The 25,504-nt window shown below is 37.3% G+C and overlaps 1 protein-coding gene across 1 annotated transcript; it reads right to left on the reverse strand.

Annotated features, from left to right (window-relative positions):
- Positions 1 to 1,611: 1,611 nt before the first annotated feature.
- Positions 1,612 to 20,366, reverse strand: znf831 (zinc finger protein 831). The gene is made up of 4 exons (XM_067388804.1): positions 19,775 to 20,366; positions 14,281 to 18,560; positions 8,727 to 8,926; positions 1,612 to 5,748 (listed from the first exon to the last, which is right to left on the reverse strand). Exons 2-4 carry the CDS (start codon positions 18,512 to 18,514, stop codon positions 5,038 to 5,040), a joined length of 5,145 nt encoding a protein of 1,714 aa, XP_067244905.1. The 5' UTR covers positions 18,515 to 18,560; positions 19,775 to 20,366; the 3' UTR covers positions 1,612 to 5,037.
- Between the last annotated feature and the right edge of the window lie 5,138 nt (positions 20,367 to 25,504).

Here is a 25,504-nt window from a genome sequence, read left to right on the forward strand (position 1 = left end):
TCATTTTCAAACTCACTGCCTCATGTTCCTCACACTGCTTTATGAAAACCCATTTTTGCGACAGAGGTTCCATTGTTCTGTAGTTTTTATACTGTATTAGGCACCCTGTGTCATCATAATAATGTACATGGTCTCTGAAAACACTTTGAGATTTAAATTCCTAAATAAAAGTCTTTACCATCATGGAATTGCATTAAAAAGAAATCAATAAATAACCTTAATTAAATAATAATTTAATTTTAATTCAAATTAAATTATGCTATTTAAAAAATAGTAAGTATTCCTTATTTATTCACCAGTAGCACAAAATATATAATGATGATTATGTTTGTCCAAATAATGAGAGGGAAAAACAATAGCTTATTTTTATCTGCCTAATGCCACAAACTCCATTTGGAATGCCTTGCTTCATCTTTTGAATAAAAATATGTGATTACACTTTATTTTGATGGTCCACTTTAGACATTCTAATAACTAGCAGTCATTACAGTATTAGTAGAAAGTATATCTGCTAGCACTTTATTTTGATGCTCCCCAACAGACATTCTACTGACTATGAGTAACTTTGCAACTACATGTCAACTTATTCTACTAAGCCGACCCCTAACATAACAGTCTAGTAATACTCAACAAATACTCTAACAAGAGTTAGCTGACATGTCATGCCTGCCAACCGGAGGGCACTCCTCCTGTCTCCTTTATCTCACTACATTTCCCATAACCCATTGCCCGGACTAATCATGTTCTGATTATGTCCACCTGTGTGTTGTTATCTCACTTACTCGTGCCTATTTAAGCCCTGTATATTCACTCATTCTTTGTGAAGTCTTGTATGTGTTACACTGCATTTCTGGGTGCTAGATCTGGTTTCCTTTGTCATGGTTTTAGACTTCTTGTCTCCCAGGATTTCCCTGTTTGCCTGTGTCTTGGACTCTGTTATTATCTGGATTGTTTGCCCTGTGGTTTTGACCCTATGCCTGTTATATGGATTACAATTGTGGATTACCCTCAGGAAAGTAAGCTTGGTCTCGGAGCAGTTTGTGACATGTAGCTTCAACATTAGACATTCTACTGACTTAAAGTGTAACCAAATCTGTTTTAGGGTATTCTTCTAGCAAGCTCTATCCTAGCCAACTTAAGTATCTGACTTAATTTGCCAGAAAATGTTGAACAAAATTGTCTTTGTAAAGTAACAGGTTTAGTCATTATCATCTAAATAATTTACATGGTTTATTTGTTGGTGAATCGCCAACATGTATGATATACAGGTGGGTCCAAATGTCTGAGACCAAACTAACAATCAGCCACTCAAATATTTGTTTTTATAATCTAGAATTTTTTTTTTCCATTTTTTTTTTTTTTTTGCCAAAATTTTCAGTTTTAGAATATTGTAACAATAATAACAATAGAAAAAAACATTATAGATGATTTGCACAAATATTTAAGATTTCTAAGTTACTAATCAAATAATGAAGTTATGACACTGAGCAAGTGAACTTTGTACAGATTGTCTTGCATCCATTGAAGCACAAGATACACTTTGGGACATTCTCAAATTATGCTGGATAATGATCATCAGGTTTTGTTCATGTCAGCTCGATTGCTGATGTCATTACAGCAAAACATATCACATACTAAATATTAAAGGTAACACTTTAGTATAGGGAACACATATTCACTATTAACTTTTCACTCAATAAACTACTAATTTACTACTTATTAATAGTTAGTAAGTTAGTTGTTAAGTTTAGGTATTGGGTAAGATTAAGAATGTAGAATAAGGTCATGCAAAATAAGGCATTAATATGTGCTTAATAAGTACTAATAAACAGCCAATATTCTAGTAATATGCATGCTAATGAGCAACTAGTTAAATGACCTTAAAATAAGGTGTTACTATATTATAATGTTGTACTGACAATGTAATAATAATAATAATAATAATAATAATGAAAATATGAATTTTCATATTATATGTATTGTAATATGAAAATAAGCATTGTCACAAGTATTCTCAGACTGTTGTGTGTGCAGTGATACAGTACTTTCAATGCAAGTACAATGCATTACATAGGAGATTCAATTAGGACATTTTAACATTTTGATTTATGTATCAAACTTCTTACTGAACACATTGTCCTACATTTAAACTATGTTGTAGCAATTTTCTAGAGGAAAACCATTACTTTTACTGATTTTGGACTGTTTTAAAATAGGAAAATTGGCTTGAGGGTTGAATCAGATGGCTCAGTGGTTTTAAGTTATAAAACACAAAAAGTCATTTGTTTCACTTGTCAGGAAGTAAAAATTGTAAAAAACTATCAAGTTTATTAAATAATGATGTTATTAATCAAATATTAATAGGTAGGATTTACTTATTGTTATTAACTTATTATTTTTTACATTATTTTTAACATTATTTAGTAGTGTATATTTGTTCAACTGTTTTCAAAATGGTAAAGCTTCTCCAGTAATTACTTACTTTTTCAAAGGATTTGTGCTGTAATATGTGTTTTTTAAGGTGTCGCAGGGTAATCACTTTTTTTTTTTTATAATATTATATTACAGCAAACATGGCCACCTTGCTACAGCATTGTTGAATGTTGTTGTGCACTAAGCAGAGATGAATCATGGAGCTTGTTTGACTTTTTGTCTCTTATATGGCAAATGCTGGATTACATCATTTTGAGGATGTACAGTAAACATTATATATATATATATATATATATATATATATATATATATACAATACAATACAATACAAATCATCAAAAAGCACACAATGCACAGTATATCAGCATGAAAAAAGTTAATTTGCTTTTTTTTTTTTTTTTTTTTAACAGTAGCTCAATTAAAAAAAAAAAACATTTTAAAACACCTGAATATACATTTATGGTTACATAAGGATCATTATACAGCCAGTGTCTATTAAATGCCTTTGTCTAAAGCAGCAAATGGCATTCAGCCAAGTAGTACTGATGACAGTGCACAAAGGTTAAAGTCTATGATGAGTAAAAGTCTTTTTAGTCACATTGCCATTGGCCTCCCACTGGCTGACTCACTGCCATCACTGCATTTACTGATGGTCCGATGACTGATCTCTGTGGAACTCCATTGTGAGAATTTACTCTTGGGCCAAGGCTTTATGCTTATTCAGACATGGTGAATCACTCTCGAGAAAAACGTGTGTGTCCCGCTTCGTGCTTTCTCCAGGTGCCTTTACAAAGTAAAAGCTGAATCTCCCAGGGCTGTGAAATGCAGTGTGAATCACAGCACAGCAGTGTTTACATAAAATGCACCTGGATGCACATGTGGGCACGAACAAATTAATGAAGATTGCCTGTGTGTGTTTGAGAAAAGGTTTGCTATCTTTTTTAGGACAAAATGTCCACCTAAAACCTACATTGTGTGGTCCCTATGATGAAAACTGCTTCATACACTTTAAAAAGTGAAAATCAGCAGTTCAGAAAAAAAATGTATTTCTTGGTCTGTTTATAAGTATTAAAGAATGACTAAAGAATTACTTTTTTTTACTTTTGTTTGTGTACCCAAAACTCAGGTCAATTAATTAATATAAAATCATATTTTGACATAGATAAACCAGTTAAATTACGTGTTACAGGACAATTTTATATATATTGGCAGATTTAGTGAAGTGTGGCCAAGTATGGTGTCTCATACTCAGAATTTGTGCTTTGCATTTCACCCATCCAAGTGAGTATTGAACACATGCACACTGTGAACGCCCACCTAGAGCAGTGGGCAGATGTTTTTTTTGCTGCGTGGCTCAGGGAGTGATTGGGGGTTAGGTGCCTTGCTCCTTCACATTACAAATCTGACTCTCTAACCATTAGGGCACAACTGCCTAGAATTGCTAATTGAGAACATGCTAATTTAGAAGTTAGCATGGTCTGATCATGTTCCTGTGAGGATACTTTCGAGGTCCTTCTGCCACTATAGTCACAGACCACTTGTTCTGTGCCCTAGTGGTCAGAATGTGCTCTATGCATTAAGGAACCTGGGGGCATTAGTGGTTATCTGGTGCCATATGAAAGGGGCTTAATGGCTCTAGTGTTTAGCACACAGTATGCACGAGGGGCCCACGATTCCCAGTTATCTGCTGGCACTCTATGCGCTAAAGGCCCACCTTCCATACTAACTCATCTGACCTGTTCCATAATATAGACCTTGAATTACAGACAAAATGTAGTAATTACACAATTTGTTTCATCAATAATTCAATAATCCTAACATGATGTAAAAACCACACATTTTTGTTGTTTTTATATTCCATCACATTCTCACTCCCAAGGCATCCAATACCACAGCTTGTCCAAGAGCTCTGTGCATGATACAGGTGCCAAAAGCGTCTTTTTTGCATGTTTACTGATGCAGTCCATAGCCCATAGCTGCAACGAGACATCTTTCAATGTACTTCCACAGTGGTGAAAAGGAATTATCTTTTAACGACCACAAAGATGGTTTCTCAAAATAACCTTATCATTTTTCTTGCTAAAATGTGTCCACAAGTGTGTTCTTTATTTCCACAGAAAGATGTATTATATACTGATTATGCATTTAATTCTACACATTTAGTCAGTTGTCCCTGTATCTAGAAAAGTATTTATAATATATACATTTTGAACATCTAACCACACATCTACCCTAAACCTCACCAGTTTTCCACAATATAAAACATAAAAAAAGATTTATGCATTTGGCTTTTATCCAAAGTGATTTACACTGCATTCAATGTATGCTTTTGATCAGTTCTCACTTTCCTTGGGAATCAAGCCCATGACCTACAGTTTGGACTACAGGAAGACAAAATAAATGCATAAGAATATTTGCCATTTTCTGAATAAATTATTATTTATCTGACATAGCCTATTGGTATCAAAGGTTTCTCATTGCAAGCCGCTAAAGGATTCTTTTGCCATCTGTATAGTTATGCATGGAGCTCTTGGACAAGTGGCAGTACTGGACACCTTGGAAGTGAGAATGGGTTGATTTGCCTTGCTTGTGTGTACTTACACCTTATTCAAGTTCAATGACTAGTTTTTGCTCATCATCACTGCTGCTGTTACTGTCCTCATGTTCAGTGTAACTATTATTGCCTAAATAGAACAGTTTAGGCTCTGTTGAGTTGCTCTGTATGGCTGGGGGACATATTTGCAGTTCTTGACTAGATATTTGATTTGAGGCATTGCAAGAACTGGGCCCAGCACTGGATGTAATACTTGTGTTGGCGGTCTCAATCTTTGAAGCACCACAGTTATTTTGCGAAATGCTGGCTAATACAGGTGTGCCACTTGTTTTGTGTTGTGATGGGTGCATCTGAACTTGGGTGCTTTTTGAGTAAATCCAATAGCTCATTGAACCCCTTGTCTGCATCTCCTTTTGGAATTCATTTTGCATGGTATTCACTGAGAGTGGCTGTACCAAAAGATGTCCTGATGTTTGACTGGAATTTTTTGCCACAGTCAGTGAGCATGTCTCCCGTTGGATTGTCTCTCGAGAAGAGCTGTTCCACAAATATTCACCCATGCTGTCTTTTCTGGTGCTGGTGTTACATTCCCCTTGACCTTCATGTTGACATGTTTGTGAAAGGATGTTTGTGCAAACAGATGCATCTGGATTGTTTGAATCTCTGAATTGTTCATTCTGAAGTGGTTCTGAAATGTTGAGGGACACCTCCTGGTGAGCTTGAGCAGATGTCTGATGTTCTTCATAAGACATTACCTCTTCCTGTTGTCAAAAGAAACATACAATTACTACATATTACTGTGGCAAACCCAAAGTATACTTCAGTTTTTAGAGTGTCACCAGAATGGTATTCATGTACTGTACACACGCCTTCTGAGGCTGCGTTTAAGTCGAAAGTTTTATGCGTCCATCAATGCCCCATAAATTCCCCCATCTCATTCACTCAGATGTAAGTCATTGCTTACATTGCATGAGCACCCACTACTGCCGGAACCCTTGAAATGAGTTCTAAAGATTAGCTAACTCCTCATTTAAAAAAAAAAAAAAAAACTTGTTTAACACAAAATAGCCTACATCTCTTCTCATTTTTTCACTACATATGGGCCACAAGATAAATATTAAGACAATAAATGAAGGCTAAATACCATTATAAGAACATGTTAAAGTAGAGCTTTCATCACTGAGTTTCACTTTCTGCAGTGAATAATTGACTGGGATTTGAAATCAAGTAAATTATTTTAAAAAAAATTATTTATTAGGCTATTAATCATTTATTAATAATAATATTTTTTACGCAAGTCCCCCCAATTGTCCTGGCTCCGTGACTGGCACCGACCAGAACAAGGGGTCACAAACAACTGACGGCTGTGACCGCTAATTGTTTAATGTTTACTCTTCAGTGGTGTGCACCTGGAAGGTGAGTTTTTTGTTTATTTTTTGTTTATTTTATTTTTATTTTTTTATGTGCATTGTGAGCAGGCCTATTTGCAGTGCACTTTTGTATTTGGTTGTGAACTTTTGCAGCACGTTTTTGTATTTGGGTGTGTTGTGAACTTTTGCATCACATGTGTTGTCAAACTCATGTGGATGTTTTCTTCAGTTGCAGCACATTGAGCTCTCTCGGCCACCATATGTTTGTATGCTTAGACTTAAAAAATGTAATATAAACAAATATTAAATATTAATATATTTATATTAAATATAAAATATAAAAAAATACCCAAACTAAAATTATAACAATACATAAAACTATAACTGTGTAAAAAACAGCTTAAGGTAGCTAAAAGTATTAAATGCCGTTAAATGTCAAGATAATGCAAATATCATACACTAGATTTGTGTATGGGGGGGGTAAACGTGATCTGCTGTGACATCAAAATCGTTATGCATTGTGGTTTATGCATCTGCCTGAAATCCACATATTGAGTAGAAAAGTACAAATCGAGGGTCTGTCGATATTGACGATAACCGTGATATTAAAATCATGAAATATCTTTCTCGTGTTAATTAAGGGTGTGACAGTATACCGGTATTGGCAATAACTGTAATATTTCAAATGAATAATACACATATGATAATATGACACATAAATAATCCAGTGCCAGCACGTGGTTGACATCCCAGAGTACAATAGGTGGCAGTATTGAATGGAATTGACATGCAGTGAGTCTCAAACTCCATTGTTTCCTCCTTCTTATATAAATCTCATTTGTTTAAAAGACCTCTGAAGAACAGGCGAATCTCAACATAACACAGACTGTTACGTAACAGTCGGGATCATTAATATGTACGCCCCCAATATTTGCATATGCCAGCCCATGTTCGAGTCATTACACAAGGGCAGCCAGTATTAACGTCTGGATCTGTGCACAGCTGAATCATCAGACTAGGTAAGCAAGCAAGAACAACAGCGAAAAATGGCAGATGGAGCAATAATAACTGACATGATCCATGATATAATGATTTTTTTAGTGATATTTGTAAATTGTCTTTCTAAATGTTTCGTTAGCAAGTTGCTAATGTACTGATAAATGTGGTTAAAGTTACCATCGTTTCTTACTGTATTCACGGAGACAAGAGCCGTCGCTATTTTCATTTTAAACACTTGCAGTCTGTATAATTCATAAACACAACTTTCTTTATAAATCTCTCCAACAGTCTAGCATTAGCCGTTAGCCACGGAGCGTAACCTCAAAATCATTCAGAATCAAATGTAAACATACAAATAAATACTGTACTCACATAATCCGATGTATGCAAGCATGAATACACGACGAACACTTTGGAAAGATCCATTTTAAGGGTTGTATTAGCTGTGTGAACTTTGTTTATGCAATGAACAATTAAGTAATTAATCAAAATAAAACACTAAAATATATGTTATATGGATTAGTAAAATGTCAGCTTAAGAAAAAACATACAGCCATTATCCACAGAGGTTTACCACAAATTCAACTACAGGGACTTATTTGCCTTCCACAGTGTGAAATTTGGTTTTAGTCACACCATTGCCCTCAGTGTTATTCTAGACACATTCCACATCTTTTCTAGGCTTTGAATGGTTTTTGCAGGACTTTACTTATAGGCTGGGACACACCAAACCGATGGTCGGCCATCAGCCATAATCGAGTCTTCAGTGAGTGTCAGTCAGCTCATTTTCTTGTGGTGTATTCTGCACCCTCTGCACAAGTCAAACCCTGTCAGTGGCTTTTAGGCCAGTTGAGGATGTTGAACCGCCATTGTGCAGTGGGTGAGACAGATCATTGTGATTGGCTGTTCAGCTTAGCGAACCAGTGTACAAGAAGAATAGCAAAAGTAATGAAAGTGAGCAAATTATGGATTCCAGTGGACACACACAGAAGGATGTTCTAATTTTACATCTTCTTATGCAATCCAGTATGCAAATATTTTCTTAATGACATGACGTCTGAAATGAAGAAATTTAAGACCAACTAATCAACATGATTCATATTTAAAATGGTAAGCAAGTGCTGCTTTGTTTACGGGTTGTCCGCAGTCCACAGTCCTAGTTTTGATTGCCCTTTTTGAATGATGAATATAGATAATTATTTCCTCTCAAGCAGGCACAGAACATATATGCTAGTTGACCCAGACCTTTTGGGCTAGACGTCGGCGATGCAAGGCGACAACGCAGTCGGCATTTGTAGCCACCAGTTCTTTGATGTCAGTTTGTATCATGACTCTCATTCTCTATAAGTCTTACCTTTCTTTACTCTCACCTTGCTTTTGTCTTGTTTTCCATTGTCTTCACAGCTTTGGCATGTGAGGTTGTCTGTGTTGTTCATGCCAGCCACCTCTGTGCTCGGTCTCTCCCCTTCTCCAACTCCACTCTCAGGTTCTTTGGGGATTGATTCCTTGCTCTTTGTCCCAGGCTCCCTGTGAAACCTCAAGCTTTTGAGGGCACCATCCTCGCCAGGCCCTGAGGGAAGAACAATAGCTGAATTAATAAATGCAGCATACAGTATATTAGAGTCTCTCCGTGAAGCTGGATCTCTGCTTCTTCTTTTGGTTCTTCAGAATTTGATTGTATTTAAATTCATATGAGCGCAGTTTGAAGTATTGACAAATTCACTTGACTAGAGTATGGGAGGGTACTTTTAATATGTTATTTTTGACATTAACATTCATTAAATAGGTGCACACATGCCCAGCTGTTTTTGCAAACTTTTTATAAGCTTAAGGTTTTATCGCAACTAAAAACGTTTTGTCCAGAACTACTAAACTGTTTACAGTAATCTCTTTTAAACTGAACATAAAACTTAAAGCATAAAAATTTTCTGGATACAAATGTTATAGCCAGAATATATATGTAATTGATGTGCAGATTCTTGCTGTTCAGAATCCTGGAACATATGCCTCATCGCAACCCAAATGTCAGCCAAATGAAGAAAAAACAACATGACAGGTTCACATTGTATATCAAGGCACACCGACCAACATATGCTACTATATATTATGGTGGTGGAGATATAAAAACGATTGTCCTGATGAAAAACAATCGGTCAGATTCTCTGGGGTGGAGCTGGTTTGGCTGAACTCTTGCGCACGCCTCTGTGCAGCATTGCTCAGAAAAGGAGGCTACATTTGGCTTTTAGGTTGCTTGTCAGCTGTCTGGAGTAGAGACATGCATAACCTCTGGGTCTTTACTCTGGTGGGTCCCTGTGGGGACCATCTTCCAGACCTCTAGTGAGCACCCTGTCTATTCCCTGAACACATCTGATCAATCAAATCCATTTCAGTCAAGACTAGTTGGGATTAGTTAAGATTGCTGTTGATCATCTATTTTATCTCAAACAGTGGGTCGACAATTCACTTAAATACTTAAAGCACCCATACTTTTTACAAGCTTTTTCATCAGCATTTCCTTTAGCGTTGTGAAAAGAATGTTTTTACAAAAAAGCTTATTAGAAAGGTATGTATGCTTTGTTTATTCTAAGCCACCGATTGACCCTTGACCTTCTTCATATTTGTTACTATGTCTAATTGTTGGTAACCTGTGAACTAATGAAAGGGAATCTCTTAAGAGTGCTATATACACCGTAAAGACTGCATGGATCGGTAACACTTTACAATAATGTTCATTAGTTAAACATTAATGTATTAACTCACATGAACTAACGATGAGCAATATATTTGTTACTGTATATACTAATCTTCGTTAACGTTAGTTAATAAAAGTACAGTTGTTCATTGTCTGTTCATGTTAGTTCACAGTGCATTAACTAATGTTTACAAGATTTTAACAATGTATTATTAAATGTTGAAATTAACATTAACAAAGTTTAATAAATGCTGTATAAGTGCAGTTCATTATTAGATCATGTTAACTAATGTAGTTAATTAATGTTAACTAATGAAGCTTATTGTAAAGTATTACTCAAGGATCAAATGTTTCCCTCTAACAAGTGACTCTAATAAGAGAAACATCAGGTCAGTGAAGGAATACAGTGGAATTACAAAGGTTAGGACAGGAAAAAGCTGCGTAGAATGTGATGACAACTTAATGATGTTCACCTCAGATTCACCCTCTCACACTAAAATCTTGGTGATCCTACTGAATTCAAAACAGATTCAGCTTGTGAACTGTTATCGCTGTACAACTTGAGTATGCAAGACAGAATCATTCAACAGCTTTGCCCTTTTTTCACATAATTATAATCATATGTAATTTTGCATCCCAATCTGTCTTTGGCATGCCTCACGGGAAACAACACTTTTAACGCAACAGTAATTGGAGTTTATGGGATTTCTATGGCCAGTACTAAATGTGTGACCTAAGGCCTAGTCCACATGTACACGGGTATTTTTATAAAGAGTTTTCCTCCTTTGTTTTAAAATAAAAAAATCACCTCCACATGAAAATGCAAAAACACACTACAAAGCCATGTCGGCCAATCAGAAGCCTGGAAAAAAGTTTATTACCAGTTACGGTAGGCTAACAACATAGTCATTTTATTAAGTATTTTATTACTATTACTATTATTATTATTATTATTATTATTATTATTATTAATTCCATAAACCAGAACATTACAATGAGACAGTACAATAAAAAAAAACATTGTTTTTCATAAGCAGTGACCTGTGTAGTATTACATTCTGATGCCTCTGTTCCGCAATATAATGGGAGAACTGTGCATGTATCTGTATACATGTTATAAGCCCTGTTAGCACAGATATTAGCAGCAATATTTTAGCTACATCCTTCATTGCACAGACTTGCCGGTAACACTTAAACAATAAGCTTCATTAGTTGAAATTAGTTAACTACATTAGTTAACATGATCTAATAATGAACTGCACTTATACAGCATTTATTAAACTTTGTTAATGTTAATTTCAACATTTAATAATACATTATTAAAATCTTGTAAACATTAGTTAATGCACTGTGAACTAACATGAACAAACAATGAACAACTGTACTTTCTTTAACTAACGTTAATGAAGATGAGTGAATACAGTAACAATTGTATTGCTCATGGTTAGTTCATGTCAGTTAAAGTTGCTGTCCGTAACGTTTTTTTGTGTTCAAAATTTACAAAAATTATATGAGAATGTACAACATGAATGCATTTTCCAAACCGTGTTTTTGTCTTACCCTGAATCATTATGGTACACTTATATTAAGTGTTTATATTCGGACTATTTCAGACCGGACTTGTAGGACCCGCTGCAGAGTTTCACAGAAACTGCGTGACTCGCCACAGACACACACGGAGAAAAGTAGCCGCGTGCAGTTCTGTTTATTAACTGCTAGAGGGCCAAAAATCGTGGACTGCAGCTTTAATACATTAACTAATGTTTAACTAATGAGCCTTATTGTAAAGTGTTACCGACTTGCCTCGCGTAAACCAAGGAGATAGCGGCGCACAATCTGACGTCAACCAAAGGAGATAAAGGCCAGAACACACCAAGCCGACGCCGACGAACTAGTGGCGATGAAAGCAGACTGCGGGGTTTGCTCACGTCGACAGCGTCTGTGTCCAAAGTTGCCCTGACACACCAAACCGACGCTAAACAGCCGACGGCCAAATAGCACATGAGTTCTGCGTCTGCGTGAGATGAAATGCCTTTCCGAACCAGCAGGCGGCAGTAGCTGAACAGCCAATCAGAATGATCAGATGGCCCGACGGCCCGACAAGGTCCAACACCGATTCAACATGTCGAATCGGCCGAAACAAAGCCGACGTGGACCAACTTCAGCCGACGGTGCAGAACACACAGAGGAAACTTAGTCGGCCGACAAAGAAAAACTGCCTGCCGGCCAACCGTCGGCTTGGCGTGTTCCTGCCTTAACAGCGCACACTCCGATGTCACTGGTCAAAATCTCCGGTTTCACCATTTACACGATAATGCTGTAACCGTTTCTAGAAATCTCCAGTTTTCAAAAAAGTTGGGTTTGCGTTTGCGTGTGGCCGAACGGCCTAACCTCATAGAAAAACTGTGGTTTTAAAATACTTGTGTTCGTGTGGACAGGGCCTAAGGGTTCTTTCACACCTGAGTGTTTGTTTAGGAACCTGGTGCGTTTTCTCCCTTGGTTCAGTTTGTTCAGGCATATGTAAACCTGGCAATCACGCTTCGACCCGTACCAAAACAGTCACATGAATGAGGTGGTCTCTGCAATGATTGCAATCCGACCTGATTGCAATCCGACCCAATGGACCAACGAACTAAACAATATCATAATCCAAAATGGGAAATGTTTTATATAAAACACAGCAGTGTTTGATTGTGGAAGTGAGCACATTAATTCCTGCAGTCAAAAACCAAAGAGCGCCTCTTCATCTTAAAATGTTGTGTAATTGCGCTTCTCCTTGCAAAAATGCTGTCCTGATGAAGAAGCCTTGATTCCTGTTCCAGCTGCATTATAACATTCGTATAGTGTGTGTATGAAAGCCTAGACAGTGCTGTGAGGTCCAAAAAGAGCCTGTTAGAATATACAGCATCATTAATACTATTTAATACTATTTTAACAGCTGGAACGATGGCTACATTTGTATAGTGTTTGCGTGTCTCAACAGTCACAACTAAAGTTACAATAAGCTTGTGGAGCAAACTTGTCAGTCATCTTGATGGATGATGCAGGGGAAACTCTGACCAATAAGAGGACCGTTTTACTTGCATGTGATTTGCCTAAACACATTTTGGTACACTTTGAAATGTCGGCATGTGAAAGCAATCTGAACCAAGAAGAAAATGCAACATTGTAACAAATTAAGTCCCTGTTTCGGAACAAAACAAACGATCTATAGGTGTGAAAATAAATTGACTAATCAGTTTTCTATCATGCCAGCATCCTTTTCTGAAGTTTTCTTCATTCTGTAAATAGTATTTTTATGACTGTTTATGACTGAATACTTTAATAGCAAGGTTTTTCTGTACTTATCCACTTTCAATTCTTCAACGTTTCTCAAAGGATTGAACGATTTTGGTAATATTCTTATGTTACAACAGTAACATAAGAATATTACAGTTAACTGTTGTGCTGCTGTAATCTGCAATGACACACATGGGCACACATTTGCTCACAGAGGCCAAGATTAACACTGGACAATGTTCTTTCATGTTAGAGAGAAATCACAAGTTATTTTCACTGAGGTAATTCATAGAGCCCACTTGTATGGAGTGCATGAGATCATTAGAAAAATAAAAAGGAAGTCTGCATTGCCATAAAGCATTGTCATAGAGAGATGGGAAGTTATGATATCTTGTCGCCACCTTGGGGAGAGAAAATGTTATGACACCCATTGAAATCAGTGTTTATGATGTATAATGTCCCAGCTGACAAGAATTTATTCCAAAAATGTTTTGTCAACAGTCCCATTAAGTCATGAAAATGTTATTTCCGAATGTTCTCGTTAAATGCTTAAAAAATTCTTAGTTAATTCTTAGTGAACGTTAAGGGAACCTTCCGTTCTGCAAACATTACTGGAACATTTGTTATATATTTATATATATATTATTTTTATTTTTTTTTCAAAGATGAACATCTAATTAAAATGTTTCAGAGAAACGTTCCATGAACAATGTATAGATAATGTTTTTGTGCTAACGTATTTAGAACATTATTAAAGACCATATATCTTTGAACAAACATTCTATTAATGTTACCTGAAGAACATTTGTTCATAATTTTTAGAGAACATTTCCAGAACATTATCCAAACATTCCCTGTTAGCTGGGGTCTAGCTATGGTTTCTTTATCACATGCACTGTAAATGACATGACAATATTGCTTTGCAGAGTTATATAATTCTTATTTGGTCCCACCTGTAAATATTTCCAGATTGGCATGGCGTGAATGCCCATCTCCACTTTTGGTGCTGTCTTCAAGAATGTCACATGTCCTGTTCACCATTGGGCATGCTGGTTTTTTTTTATTATAAGTGTCACTCCCAAAGTCATCTGGACCAAGAGCAAAGGCCTGATGGGATTCATCCTGTGTAGGTGTTTGTCCTGGACCACACATTTCAGTTGCCATGGTCCCATGCTTGCAGCTCAGTTTACCTGTGTCACATGCTCTAATTTCTCTTGTATTTAAATTTGAGCTTCCACATACAGCCCTGTATGGCTTGTTCTGACTGGGCTGTTTTGTGGAGTTTATCAGTTTTTGCATCTGCTGTGATTCTGCATTAGAGGTCTTTTTCTTACAAATACAAGTTCCGAGCTGTGTAGTTGTCATTGTTTCAATCCTCTCACCATTTTCTGATAATGTGACTGACATGAGGTCTGTTTCATCTGGCTCCACTGGCATAGTTTGAATGTGATTTGGCTCTTTTAGACTGGTTATCTCTGTGAATTTTTGTTCCTCAGGAGAGCTGACCAAATCTGGTTTATGGACAGAACAGTTTTTGGGCTCTTTGTCATTTTCTCGTTTAGAATAGCTCTTGTCCACTAAATGAGGTTCGACTCCAGCCACTGGTTTGTGGTGTGACCCAGCGGTAACCTCAAACTCAGCAGATTTTCTCTCCTGGGAATTCTCAGGTATCTTCTGTGGTTCATATAATTCTCCAGTTGAATTTTTGTTGTAATCCACTGAAGCTGTAATATGAAACTTTGTCTGTGGATGTGACAAAGATGAAACACACCGAGGGCTGCCATTTGCAGAATTTTTAGCATTTTGAGAGTTTAAAGTTTCTGCTTTATTTACTGAACTTGCAGATTCAGAACGATTGGAAGTGTTCTTTTTTCTCATCTCACCGTTATTTACCATTTCCTGTGCCACACACACATTAGTCACATCATTGCTATATACCTCCTGTGAAAGCGATGTATGGTTTGTTAAAGTGATTGAAGTTGGTGTTTCAATATGAGGCTCTATCAGTGCTAACTGTTCATCAGAAATGAGCTGCATGACAATCTGGAGGTCAGCTGTTCGTACATAAAACATATTCTGAGATTGTGCTGAGCCATTTAGTACTATCACTTTTCCTTCTGACTGGGACCCTTGAAAGTCACCTGTGGTAATTATAGAGGCAGTGCTGTTTAGAGTATTCTCATACACTGTGGATTTGATGTCCGCTGTAAGACAAAGAGGTTTTCCTGGTCCACTTACAGGGGAGGCCGGCTGCTTTTGAACTGTAGGCGTCGTAGTAACAGGCGGATAGATTTGTAGACCAGATTCAGAAGAGTGACTCACTGTTGACATTGTGATCGTTGATGTGACAGGCTGAGTGTTCTCTGAGTTTGTTAAAACTTTAAGAGGTTGATGCAATACAGATGATACGGGAACTAGTGACTGGCTTTCCACCGCACCTGTTGCACCGTTGCTCTGCAACAAAGACACTTGATGCTGCACTGGTGGAAGTAGCATAGGAGAAATGAGTGACATTGTTGTAGGAGTGGTAGACTGAAGTTGTGTCAAGGCTTTGGATAAACTGTTTGTTTGATTAAGCCCTGAACAGGAAACCGATGACATAGGCATTGAAGTTGTCGCACACAACACATCTTGCTTACACTGGTCAAAGGTTGCGACTATTGAAGCACCCTGACTCTGGTTTGAGGATAATACACCGTTCTCAAGATGGCACTGCACTGTAGTTTGGCAGCTTTCCCTAAGAGCTGGAATGGATGAACAAGCGTTATGTGCTAAAGTGGATCCAGAACAAGAAGCTGACACTCCATCTGTGGAACACGGAATCTTCAGCTGGTACTTGGGAGGAAAGCTGGTCTTGGCTTCAGGGACAGTAGGGCTGCGGATAGAACCAGACGGGGTGCCAGATGTCCCACTCACACTGATCAAACAAAAAGCAGGACTAAGTGTATTACCAAGGAACTGACTTGGATTTGAGAACTGATGTATGAGGCTACTGTGCGGGTGGAGATTTTGCATGCTGACCTTTTGTGCTGGAACTGTGATGGAGCTCTGTGTTGGACAAGTTGACAGAAGTGATTGACTCATTAAATCACACAGATTTCCATTTGCCTGTCCAGTTCTAGAATCTGAAATACTGAGCATTTGCACATCATTCCCAGTGCGCTGTTTCTTCCTCTCTGATGGGATATGGCAGTCAATGTGTTGTGTTGCTGATTTATCTCTTTCCATGTCTGCCCCCATCACGTTATTATTTTCAAAGCTGGTACATGACACTTTAAGGTCATTTTGTAAGGTCACAGCAGAACAGGAAGTAAAGCTCAGAGACAAAGATCCATTGTCTCTCTGTTGGCTAATTTGAGTTTCCAGGCTCTCTGCTTGTTCAGAGCTCGATGCAGTCTTGTTCATCTTCAGTAGACAGTCTTTCTCAGTGTCGTATAGTTTCCTAAATGTCCCACCTTTGTAAGTGTGCCATTTTGTGTAGTCAAATTTCCGGGCTTTCCTCCTGTAGTTTCCTTTTATACATGGCTCTGTAACAAAATCGGTGCTGTCTCCATCGGAACTAAGGCTGCTCATACTACCTCTTTCAACTGGAGATCCCTCTGCAGTAGGCAAACAATCTACCGCTACCTGCCTAACCAGTGAGCGATGAATTTGTGCTTGTTGGTCTGATGATCTTAATGGGTAAACATGCCCTGCACTGCACCTTCTGCTAAGATTTAAATTCATTGCTCCATCAGTGGGTTTGCCACCCACAGTGAAGGGTAAAGAACTGCTTCGCGTTAATGGTGCATGCTCTGTGCTAGTGGAGTGCTGTGTAGGCACAGAGATGTGAATTACCCCACCTCGTCTGTCTTGATTTTGAGAGCTTGAAACGTGCTTGCTGCTCCTTATCTCAAAATGGAAAGAGTCTTTATAAGTGTACGGCACAGGAAGATCAATGCTTCCTTGTTTTGACAGTACTGTCTTTCTTGGACGCACATTTTCCAGTTGTTTATTGTCCACTAACACACTATTCTCATATATAAGCTTTGAAATATGTTCTTCCAGCTTCTGCTTCTCCTGAATGGACACCTTGCTTTTGGTGTCCTCAGGGCTCATCTCTGAGGGTGTCTGGGAGGAAACTGGTTCTTGCCGTTCCATAGTGGTTTCTTTAAATGATTCCATACTGGGATCATGCAAACTTGCTCCAGGACTGCTGGATGAGTGATGCTCACTGCTGTCACTGAAGCCTGAGTCTGTACTGTCATGGCTTTGAGACTTTCCCCGGGACATGGGGGAATCCCATGGTTTGGAAAATAAAGCTTCCTGCCTCTGAAGCGGTGTACGATTTGGAATCGACGATGTACATCCAGCCTCACTCAGTGTACCTGTCTGTTGGATAGCAGGATTATTTTGCATGCCAACTGATAACTCCACAGATTTTCTCAAAGAATTTACCTTGTCTTGAAGTGCTGGAGTTGTGCTAATTCCAACCATGGCAGCATTGTGTAATGCCCATTGTATGCCAGACACTCTCTTAGCCTCTGTGGTGTCTTCCTGACTTGGTATTGTCCCTGACACTACAGGAAGAACCTCTTTGCTTCTCTTTATATCAACTGAATCTCCGTCATTCATCTCAGAGGCTAGACTGGTACAGTTGTCCTTTGAACTCTCCATGCTCTCCTGGCTGCTGAAGGTGCCTTTGTCAGATTCGCTGGAAAGGCGGGCATGAGCCTGTGTGCGCTTGTGTTTATAAAGGTTACTCTGCGTCTTGAAGGAAATGCCACAGGTGGTGCAGGGATACGGTCGCTCTCCTGTGTGGCAACGGAGATGTTTCTCAAGCACGCTGGGCTTCAGACAGTCCTTGCCGCAGTGTGGGCAAATATGCTTCCCAGTAGGCTTAGGCCTGGCCGAGGTTGCTGGAGCCATTAGCCTTTGTTGTTGCAAAGCAGCCCTGCTGGCAATATGCAGTGTCAGAGAGGGCAGAGTCGAGTTGCTACACATCCTTGGCAAGAACAGTGGTAGAACCGTTGCATCCTGCAAGGTTCCAGGTTGGGCCTGAGGATATGGCTGCAGGCCAGGGGCAGGAACGTTGTGGACATACATAGTCGTGAGAGGGCCCTTAACACGCGTCTCCTCCTCTCTCTGTGCAGACACTGAACGCTGAGGCTCGGTAGCTCTCACAAAGCTCTGCTTACTAGTTGCCATGGTAACACAACCCTTGTGATGCTGGGAGATGGAGCTCACTAATTACCTAAAAAAAGAAACAGTGTTGTTATTATTATTTTTTTCATCAGGATTGGACTTCTCTGAATCAAAGGATTCCTCCCCTTATTCAAATTAGAATTCAGGTGATAGGAAGCTAAAGAAACTAAGATTTCAGACCTTATTACAAATCACCATCATTTAAGGCGACTGAGTGGGTAGAAGCTACAAAATGTGTATCAGAGCAGGCTGGCTATTCTGGGTTTCAAAAGAAAATGCAGAAACAAGCAGAAAGAAGTTGTTGAATTTGCTCAGTTCAATAGAATGTTAACATTTGACAGCTATTGCCTTTTTCTCTGATCAGTTAATCATGTAAATGTAAAAATGTGAAGATAATTCAAGATGGCTATGATTTTAAGTCTAGTAAGAATCTCATATGTAATGCGAACACATGGTCAATATTTGCATATTGCAGAAGCACCAGAGGAGTATGAGCAAAAAACGGCGGTGGTAAAGTTATGACTCATTTCTAGAAAAACGATAGCATCAAGGACCTCCTACCTAGACTAGATTTTCACATTTATGAAAATGTGAAGACATTTTTTAAACAAACTCCACTTTGTTAATCTTTTTGTCTTTTTTTTAACACATGAATGCAGATTTATGATGATACTTGGCTTGTGAAGTATTCCAGCCTTTAGAGTTGAGAAAGACAGTTCTATGAAAAAAAAAAACTAGGAGGTTTGCAGAAAGTTTGTATGAGTTATACACAGTATGCATTTGTTAATCTCTCCTCATTCTAAATAATTTGTCTGTAATCTCAAAAAAAATAATAAAAGTAAATAAAATAAAATAAAAATAAGAACAATTTTAAAGACTAGTTCTATAATTAGGTATTCATTAAATTTGAAATTATACTTGTTAGTTTGTTCACAGAATAGATTTAAGACAACTGTACATTTAAAAATCACATCACTATGAAAATATATTTAAAATGATTTTGGAACAGGCTGAAAGCCAAAGCTTCAAATTATATAAACCAAAAATAATACACCTTAACGTTACTTTCCATCTCTAATTACTTGCCGAAATACAGAGGTTAAATATAAATACACAGTTCTTTGTATTGTTTACATCCCTTTATCTGTGCCCGATCTTCTGTTCATTACATCACTACGGTAAAGGAAGATATTCCTATCAAGCTTATCAAAGAGATGTAAAAGATCTGCATGCTCGAGGATAGTGCAATCATGGGTCACTCACCAGAACTTGGAACTTAAAGGTGACACTGCAGCGGCTAAAGATTGTCCAATTAAATCCAAAATGTGGAAACAAAAATCCACCTTTGGAACACTGAGAGGTGACAAGAACAAGAGAGTGACAGATAGCATGTGACTGTGGCACCTTCTCTCACCAAAAAGGCCCTTGGTTCCTCTTCCCTCTTTAGTTTTCTTACAGCCGTTTCTACTGCTGATGGAGGAAATGCAAACGTCATTCATGCAAATGTGACTGGATGACGGCGGCAACACAATGTAAAAAGTACATGAGAGAGAGTGAAAGAGGAAGAGAGAAGTCACTGCGAATATCATTAAAAACAAAGTTCAGGGTGCCAGCATTTTGAAATAAAAAAACCCAAACCAAAGTGAAGACATGTCACAAAATGGAGATCCAGATAGAAAGACTAAATGAGATGGACACAGATAGGGAAGAGAGCAGATGGAGGGAGGGAGAGAGAAAGTGAGAGTGAGATAGAAAGACTAGAGACAGAGTGCAGCACATAAAATAACACAACTGAATTAAACTGAAAAACAAAATGCCTGTTCAAAAGAGGAAGTGCTATGAACATGCAGACCCACCTTAAACAGATCATTTCACCCACAAACACACGCACACATAACCACGCACACACACTGTGTGCAGCATGTACCTGACTTCTGTTTCTGGCTTTTCTCACTCCTCCAGTCACCCACACACCCACACACAAAGGAGGAGAAGTGTAACAGAATTTGTGCTGGTGTAACATTTGACGGTGTACGTTTTTATCTTTTAATTTTAATTGAAATGTCAGCAGCTATTCATCAAAAGTGGCTTGTGTCTGGAACACAGTGATCAGAGAGTACATTAGCAACCATCTGTGCTTTTAACTGCATCAGAGCAATGAAGGGCTCATTATTTCCTGTAAACAAAAGCAAAAGCAAATCCTCTGGAGGAATAAAATCTGATTGTATTATCCTACTGTGATGAATTGCTTTGGCCTTTACGCTCTGCTTCATGTAATTGTCATGTTAGAAAGGCAAAAAACAAACAAACAAACAACAACAACAACAAAAAACTAGCAAAAAAAAAAAATTAAAAAAAGAATAAAATAAAATAAACAAAAAAACAGGCAGTTAAAAACAAAACTGTTTAGAAATGTGAATACATGACACACCAGTCACATGGTCCAAAAGTAAACCAATTAGAGTCCCTTCTCCATTTCCCTTTGAAAGCCATTTGCTCATGCACCATGGTGGATTTACATGGTGGAATTTGCAAGACAGAAAATCTTTTTATTTTTAATATTTAAAAATGTTTGTGTGATGCTGCACATCCCTGTGTGTGTAAAAACCTGAACGTATGCGCCTTGCGCACCTACCTATAAGTGCATATTACTAACGCGCCCTTTAAATATATATATATATATATATATATATATATATATATATATATATATAATTTTTTTTTTTTTTTTTTTTTTTAAATACTGCTCCATTGACTTTAGACCAAATTTTTGCTGGTCAATGGTCATTTACAGTTGCCTCAAAATAGCAACGTGCCAACAATGCACCTGAACACACATCGTTTTCAGACCAGCATGCCCATGGGTGAACAGATGAGTGTGAGAGCATTTGCTATTTAAACAATATGGCGCTGGATGTGAAAATGATAACTGCGTTGGCATGAAACTAGCAAAAAACTCTTGCGTCGCACCTGGTGTTGCATTGCGCCAGGTGTATGATAGGGCCCTGTATTTTTATGTCTGACATGCCATCAGGGAAAGGAAAGGCTGAGCTCATTGGCGGACTGGCCATCTGGCAATTCTGATTCTGGACCATTTTTTTTTTTAAATGTGGGCCGGTAAGTTTATATATATTAATAAATAGTTTTTACACACTTCCAAATATGTAAAATTAACCGAACAGTGCCATAGAGGTAAGAAAAAACAGAAAATACAGCTACCATGCTACTTCTGCCAGTTAGCTCCAGTGATTTATTTTTTTATACAGTAGCATACAGTACATTGTATTAAACAGTTGTAAGCTTAGTGTACAACCCCTGTATATTTTAAAATGTCATTGCTTTGTGATTATTGGTTATTAAGTGTTAGCTAGCCTGTTACTGAATTACATGACTGAATTATCAGCAGATAAGGTGGAGTTTAGTGTAAACAGACTGCTGTACGCTACTTGCAATATAGTCTAACAGGTCAAAAACATATAGCATCCCAGGTGAAACAATTACACTTCCATCATGTACTTAAAGTGCTTGGTCCCACTTTATATTAAGTGGCCTTAACTGCTATGTACTTACATCAAAAAATAAGTACAATGTACTTATTGGGTTCATATTGAATTGCAAAACCCATTTGCTGCTATTGAGGTGGGGTACGGGTAAGGTTAGGGAAAGCTTTGGTGGTATGGATAGGTTTAAGAGTAGGGGTATGGTGTAAGGGTTGGGTCAACAGTGTAATTATAAATGTAATTACAGAAATTAATTACAGATGTAATTACATGCAGGTGTTTTTAAAATATAAGTACAATGTAAAAAACATGTATGTACACAATAAGTGCAATTGTATCGAATGATTAATTTAAATGTAAGTACATAGTAGTTAAGGCCACTTAATATAAAGTGGGACCAAGTGCTTTATTTAAAAAAAAATCTTCTTTAGTACTTCTTAAGATAATCTTAAGAACATCTAAGTGTACTCAACTGTGCTATTTTGAGACACCATGAATATGAACTAAAATGTGCTTTCAACATACTATCTGTATTAAAATGTATTTAGTTACCATTTGTAGTACACTTATGGGTGTTCTTAAGATTATCTTTAGTAGTACTAAAGAAGAATTTTTAGTATATTAAGTACAAAATTAGTGTGTGAAAACAAAATAAGCAAATAATTAATGGTGTGAAGATTTTAGATCATTTTACATCATACCTGTTTAAACTGAACTGGTGCAATATAGAGATAGATATATAAGATTGTATAATTTGTTAGAAGTGTATTGAAAATACAAAACAGAAGTATGTGTTCATTTAATGTTATTCCTTGGAGAAATAATTTGATTTTGTTCATTTAATGCTGCTATAACAATGAGAACTGTTATAAATCCTCTGTATATTTGGTAAGGCTTTAGATTACAGCCCAGAAAGTACTGCATAATTACAACAAATTTACAGCATAACTTTTGATAATTATAGTGTACCTATACAGTAAGTATGTGTAAGTATAGGGGAACAATATGTAAAGTCTTGGAAAATAAACAGGTAACAACCAGAAAAATAACTAATTATTTATACTGTACATATTTTAGAACTAAGGGGTACTTATACTATTATGATAGACAACAATCTTACGTTTGGGAGCAATTTCACCTCCTCCCTATCATTTCCGTCAATAGAACCAACGTGACTTTTACAGGAGAGGGAGCGGGGGAAGATATTACTGCGCCAAGTCAAAGTGCTCCCGAGCACTTGCTATGGTATCCCGCCATACAATATAGTTATCCATTTTACACGCTTAGAAAAGCGCAACGTTTTGTTTTGTGTCACCGTCCTAGGTCGAGTTACACTACTCGAGTAACTTTATTTAAATAGGGAAAACGTGGAGGTGTTTGGTAGCTTCTCTGCTTGGCCCCTATTGAATGAACTGGGCTAAGCTAAGTGCTAACAAAGTTTCGCCACAAGACAGAACGATTTAGTGCATGCACTGAGACGAGAGAGGTATGCATCAACTCGTCTTAGTTAAGGGAATAACATAGTTTAATATGAAAAAACAGTGGAGTATCCCTTTAAGAGTTCATGCTTGACGTAACATTAAGCGTGACATAAGCGTGCTGAGAAACTCAGCCGAAAAGTCACGTGGATGTCGGATGCCGTCAGTTTTTAGGGTTTTTTTAATGATTTTTTAATGAATGCTCACAACAAAATACACAGAATAACAGATAATGATAATGAGAAACTGACAAGACAGAATAACAGAGATGGCAGTTCTCGCGCGAGTTTCACATGAGTCTCCCGTGAGAATGTCATGAAAGCTTCACGTTGCTCATTTCAATGTGCTTTGTCAAACGCAAAGCCGACTCTCATGCAGTTGGTCAGAAGCGAAAAAGATGAATAGCCTAAATCATGAGAACATTTTTGGGTGTACTATATTTTCTTATAATACAGAATAACAATGAGATTCTTTCTTAAGATTCATCAGTTGAGGAACAAGAGGAGGAGGAAGCCAAGTGAGAAACAACAACCAAAAAAACAAAAAACTGACAAAACGTGTTACTTTCTGTCAGGACTTTAGATCTTGAAATGAAAAGTTCATTTAAAAAAATTTATAAATGAATAATTAGTGTTGTAGACCTGTTTTTAATAGAGTTGTTTTTCAAATAAAGGTTTCGGGGTCAGCAATATCAGATTGTTTGTGTTTTTTTAATTACTTACCCTGTAACTACATGAAATAAGAGTGTAACAAGCACTTTAATTTAAGGCCCACAATGTCATACTTACCCTGTTACTACATGAAACAAAAGCATATTTCCCCATGTATTAAAAAAGATTGCAATAGTTCTTTCTACTTGCCTTGAAAAAATTTAAATCAGTTCATGTGAGTACAGTGGTTCAATATTTATATTATAAAGCGATGAGAATATTTTTTGGTGCACCAAAAAAACAAAATAATGACTTATATAGTGATGGCCGATTTCAAAACACTGCTTCAGGAAGCTTTGGAGCAAAATGAATCAGTATATCGAATCATGATTCGAATCACATGTCAAACCGCCAAACTGCTGAAATCACGTGACTTTGGCGCTCCGAACTGCTGATTCGACACAAAAGATTCATTACCCCCCCGGATTCCTGAAGCAGTCTTATGATTGAAGGTCTTACGGGTGTGGAACGGCATGAGTTTGAGTAATAAATGACAGAATTTTCATTTTTGGTGAACTAATCCTTTAAGCCTTAAGTGTTCCACCGGCGGTACACCAGCCCCACAAAAAATTCATAATCCAATTTCTAAGCAACCACTGACAGGAATAACACAGAATATGTATCATTTTAAAGCTTAGAAACTCATGCAACTTTTAATGCAACTCAATCAATTTATGCTGTCAGATTTGATCCAGATGCAGTTCACATGTAGAGGAACTTCTTTCCTGAGTTATTGCATGTCAAATAACAAAGATATGTAAAATTATAATAAAAATGATATATATTTACATTTTTATCAGCAGTTTTTCAGCATGAGAATGTCCAAATTTAAAAGAACACGTTTTTAGAAGAAAATTTTCTATCAAACAATACTGATCTGTTGACTCTTCTTGCTATGGTTTTGGAGTTATGAGTGTTTACTTTTGTGTCACTCAAAAACAACTCTAGAAATGCCTTCAGGGCTTAAAGGGTTAAAGAGTTCAGAGCTATTATTATTGAGGAGAAATAGAGCAGCTCTGCTACTGTACTAAACCACTGTTAGTGATGTTGGTGATGTTGAAATAGATGTTGAAATCAGCCAAGAACTATCATCATTTGTGTCAAATCCCAACGGACGCAGTGGATCAACATAGAGTCCATTAATCCTTTGTAAATATGCTAATTTTCAGCTCAGTTTGAACATTAAACAGCTGTTTCTGCACTTTCACTTTTCTCTCTCTTCTTCACATTATCAGGAGACAATGGGATTTATTCATTCTGCTGATCTTAATCACATTCATTATCATTCATACTGTCATCAGTTGA

This window comes from Chanodichthys erythropterus, chromosome 6 (genome assembly GCF_024489055.1).
Source record: "Chanodichthys erythropterus isolate Z2021 chromosome 6, ASM2448905v1, whole genome shotgun sequence".
Lineage (NCBI taxonomy): Eukaryota > Metazoa > Chordata > Actinopteri > Cypriniformes > Xenocyprididae > Chanodichthys > Chanodichthys erythropterus.